The 4,802-nt window shown below is 48.0% G+C and overlaps 1 protein-coding gene across 1 annotated transcript in view; it reads right to left on the bottom strand.

Annotated features, from left to right (window-relative positions):
• The window catches only part of SLCO2A1 (solute carrier organic anion transporter family, member 2A1), a 91,875-nt gene that overhangs the window by 17,341 nt on the left and 69,732 nt on the right, over positions 1-4,802 (bottom strand). Inside the window, exon 6 of the mRNA XM_010858282.1 lies at positions 2,069-2,205. Coding sequence (XP_010856584.1) covers positions 2,069-2,205 — 137 coding nt within the window. The remainder of the gene's footprint in view (positions 1-2,068; positions 2,206-4,802) is intronic.

Here is a 4,802-nt window from a genome sequence, read left to right as displayed (position 1 = left end):
TCTTAGTGGCTCACGGCAGGGCGGTGCTCAGCCACCCTGGAAGTACATGGAAGGGTGTCCAAAGCAGTCACCACATGCATGTCAGTGAGCCTGGTGCTTTGGCCACTGGCCAGAATGCATCCACACTAGGGCCTCCCAGATATGATTTCATATCTGTGCATATTATTTCATGTCTAACTGTTGGCTGATGCCAAGAGGCATGAGTGAACATCAGCCTTTGTCTGTCTGTCATGGCTATACTTCTTCCTTGTCCTCAGGTTCCAGGAGCTATGGGCCTCTGGGACGCTCTGGTCTATAATGACCTCTGTTCCCAGCTCTCTCTTTCAGTCTCCTCTGTGGAGTCCCTTCGTTCTTCTGGCCCAAAGTTGGATCCTGTCCAAGGCTCCGACCTGCCTCTTAGCCTGCACTTTCTGTGCAAACCCCCTCAGTGAACTCGCCTTCCACTTCTGAACTTGTCAGCTGCAGCCCGAGGCCCAGCTCTGAACCACTAAACAGATGCAAGGCCCCCGAGCTCAGACACTGTTGGGATCCCCCAGCAGACTCATCACCAGGTGCAGGCGCTCCCACTTATGTTATGCTTCCTCCATGGTGGGCCCCGTGCTCAGCATTCTGCATACACTGTCCCATTCCTCACAACCTCCTCCTCAGATAGGTGCTCTTATCTCCGGTACTTTTGTATTTATTTTTATTTACTTATTCGGCTGTGCCAGGTCTTAGCTGCGGCATGTCGAATCTTAGTTCCTAGACCAGGAATCACTGAGAGCACAGATTCTTAGCCATGGGACCCCCAGAGAAGTCTCTATCTCCAGTACTTTAAAGTAGAGGAAACTTAGGAGCAAGAAAACTTGCCTAGGATCTCTCAGCTAGTTTAGAAGTAGCAGAGCTAGATTCAGACTCAGGTTTGTCCGACTCCAGCATCCTGATGATGTGCTGCCACACTTTGAAATTCTTCTTCAAGACAAGTTGAGGCCCCACCCCCGCCCCGGCCAGGCCTAGATTTCACCCAGTCTCACACACCTTATTGCAGAACATCCAGCTCAGCCTCTGGCTCTAAGCCTTGGCACAAACTTCAGCTGCTCACGGCTAAGTCCTTCTGAGCAACCCCTCCGAGGACATCTATACTGCCCTGTTCCAGGTGCCTGGCAGCCAGGGCCCTGGTCCTCAGCTGTATCATCTCTACACTGGCTTCATCATGTCTCCAGCCTTCATTCCTTCCCGACTCCCCAGCCACAACCTCATGTAGTTGTCACCCAAGTGGGCTCCAGTCACTTAGAACTTCACGAGATCAGAACAAGTTTCAGATCCTTCAGGCTAATGTCAAGGCCCCGACTCAGACTTCTCCCCACTGTTTTCCAATCTCATCCTTCCCTGATTTCTTTCCCCAACAGATATGACTGGAAGATGCATGCAGGTCAGTCTGCTCAAAGTATGCTCCACTCTCAGCCCAATCTCACACTCTTCAGCACTAGGAATGTGTTTTTTACTCAGTCCTTTAGGATTAGACATGACCAGCCCTATTACATGCAAAAGTCAACGGCTCCAGGTCACATATTCAGTTTTTATTGACTCTTAATTCTTTATCTCACTTTAGATAACTCAGAACTTCCCCAGACTATATTCCCTGGAGCCCTCCTAATCCCTGAGATGCTACCATGGTGAGGGAACACTGATGAAATCACGTCTTTGGGAAATTCACAAGCACGCTCACCTTTCAAAGCCTCTGAGAAGTCCTGCATCAAGAAACTTGATTAGATTTCACCCAGAATTAACTTACTGAAACTTCTCAGCCTTATTATCTACCCCTCCATACCTCCTGGTGGCTCAGATGGTAAAGAATCTACCTGCAGTGTGGGAGACCCAGGTTTGATCCCTGAGTCAGGAAGATCCCCTGGAGAAGGAAATGGCAAACCACTCCAGTATTCTTGCTGTAAAATTCCATGGATAGAGGAGCCTGGCAGGCTGTAGTCCATGGGGTCTCAAAAAGTCAGACAGGACTAAATGACTGACACAGTACCTCCTTTTAGGAAACTCTTATAATAGGTAGAATGGTGGGTTCTCAGAAGCTTACCTCCATTTTTGTGGGTATTGCTCGAGGAAAGAAGAAGAAGGGGAAAGAAGTGACAACCAAACAGGCAGAGGAAATGAGCAGGCCCAACCACCAGGCTCCTATCCATCGGGGGTCTCCAGGGCTCAAGTTAACCGAAGCTGAAGAGAAAGCACAGAACACAAGTATTTGTTGGATGAATGCATGATCTCACTTTACTCATCAAGGGAACTAGCACCTTGGTCAAGACAACATCCGCTCTCTCTTCCCAGAGAACAGAGGCCTGTGGGAGGATCAGCGAGGTTAACCTTGCCCTGCAAGCACCATTTCATTGGCCAGTTTCAAACCCATGCATTCCTGGTTTCCAAACCTGCACTCTTAATAACTGAGTGCTCTGCCTCCCACTTTTGTTAACCCCTAAAGAAGGAGGCCTCGCAATTCTTAGAAAATCAAAAAACCACCATGAACAGAGTAGGCTCTTAGGTAAGCAGATGCTTTCTCCTGTGCAGTCTCCCATCCACATCCAAGGGTCTGCTGTTGTGTTTCTCTTTGTAAGTAAAGAAGCCACATGGGCATGCAGGGAGAGAGAAGAGGGAGAACACTGTCCTGGGCCCTGTCCCTGGTGGACTGGGAGCTCAGGGGCCAGTCTCTTTGGGTAATGAAGAGCTAGGACCCAGCTCAGGAAGTGCCAATGAAGGGCAAGCATGGCTTGACCTCGAGCAGACAGCTCCTCCAGCTTTGCCCTTTGATTTGAAGTACAGGTGGATGACACTGAGCAGATGACACTGTGGTCTGACAGTCCCAAGGTCAGGAGTCTGTGGTGTCTGGCAGCATGATCGCCCACATTCTTTGTGAGACAGGCAGGCTCTGATCTGAGTGCCTGGCACTGGGGTGGGGATGTTATTTCTGAGGGTCTGGCAGACCTGCCTTCCAGCCACATCAGGCCTGCGGGAATTTACATACCACGCACACACTCCCCATGCATTCCCTGTCTTGACTTTGTCCAGATGGTTTCCTCTACCTGGGAAGGCCTCTGCCACCAGCCACCACCAGCTGTGGAATTTCCACTCACATGGGATGGAGACACACATCATCTCCCTGGGAGGCCCTCCCTCATCACATCATGCAGAAGCGCTTTTCTGGCCTTGGAACTGCACTTTGCCTGTCCCTCTGTTACGGTGCTGGCCCTCTCTGCCTTGCAGAAGGCTGGGGGGTGTCAGGCAGGCTTACAACAGCCATATGCCCTTGTAGGATTCATCCCGGGGTCGGCTCCCTGAATGGTTAACTCAGTACATGTGCTCTTGTCTGTGGATTGTATTTTCTCATCCTGAGATAGAGAGGCTTAATCCATATCATTTTGTTAATAGCTCACTTCTGTCAGCCTCAGTATATATCAGCCATTTTTAAACATCACAGCAACTTTATTTCACTATCATTAGCCCCATTTTACAGATGAGGAACTGAGGCATAGGAAGATGAAGGTTTGTGCCCAAGATCAGTGGAGGTGGTAGAATTCAGCTAGTAGAGATGGAACCAGGATTAGACACAGGTTCCCTGCTATCTGTGTCCACATGGTTAAACTCTGTTACACTCTTCTGTGTGGGAGTCATAAGCCATGTGTATATTTCACATACTGCTTCTTCCTTTCCCTTAAAGAAGTCTTCTCAAAAAATTTTAAACAATCAAAGCCATCTTAGAATCAAAGAATTATAGAGTTATTTTTAACACCATGACCTCAGAAGGCAGCTGTGATAGCAACACCTGAAGCCCTGCCCAGGTCGCAAGGTTTCCCACTGCAGAAAGTATGTTTTCTTAGGGAAGAAAGTGTGTTTTCATGAGGTACCATTTCACGCCAATCAGAATGGCTGCAATCCATAAGTCTACAAGCAATAAATGCTGGAGAGGGTGTGGAGAAAAGGGAACTCTCTTACACTGTTGGTGGGAATGCAAACTAGTACGGCCACTATGGAGAACAGTGTGGAGATTCCTTAAAAAACTGGAAATAGAACTGCCTTATGATCCAGCAATCCCACTGCTGGTCATACACACTGAGGAAACCAGAAGGGAAAGAGACAAGTGTACCCCAATGTTCATTGCAACACTCTTTATAATAGCCAGGACATGGAAGCAACCTAGATGCCCATCAGCAGATGAATGGATAAGAAAGCTGTGGTACATATACACAATGGAGTATTACTCAGCCATTAAAAAGAATACATTTGAATCAGTTCTAATGAGATGGATGAAACTGGAACCTATTATACAGAGTGAAGTAAGCCAGAAAGAAAAACACCAATACAGTATACTAACGCATATATATGGAATCTAGAAAGATGGTAACAATAACCCTGTGTACGAGACAGCAAAAGAGACACCGATGTATAGATCAGTCTTATGGACTCTGTGGGAGAGGGAGAGGGTGGGGAGATTTGGGAGAATAGCATTGAAACATGTATAATATCATGTATGAAACAAGTCGCCGGTCCAGGTTCAATGCACGGTACTAGATGCTTGGGGCTGGTGCACTGGGACGACCCAGAGGGAGGGTAGGGGAGGGAGGAGGGAGGAGGGTTCAGGATGGGGAACGCGGGTATACCTGTGGCGGATTCATTTCGATATTTGGCAAAACTAATACAATATTGTAAAGTTTAAAAATAAAATAAAATTTAAAAAAAAGAAAGTGTGTTTTCCTCAGCGGCAACTCCCGCTCCATGATAAAGCCTGGCCCTGGAGAGAGGAGGCACATGCTGTCTGCTCT

The sequence above is a fragment of the Bison bison genome, unplaced genomic scaffold (assembly GCF_000754665.1).
Source record: "Bison bison bison isolate TAMUID 2011002044 unplaced genomic scaffold, Bison_UMD1.0 scf7180017864384, whole genome shotgun sequence".
In the NCBI taxonomy this organism is placed as follows: domain Eukaryota; kingdom Metazoa; phylum Chordata; class Mammalia; order Artiodactyla; family Bovidae; genus Bison; species Bison bison.
This window is presented reverse-complemented; position numbering and strand designations above follow the sequence as displayed.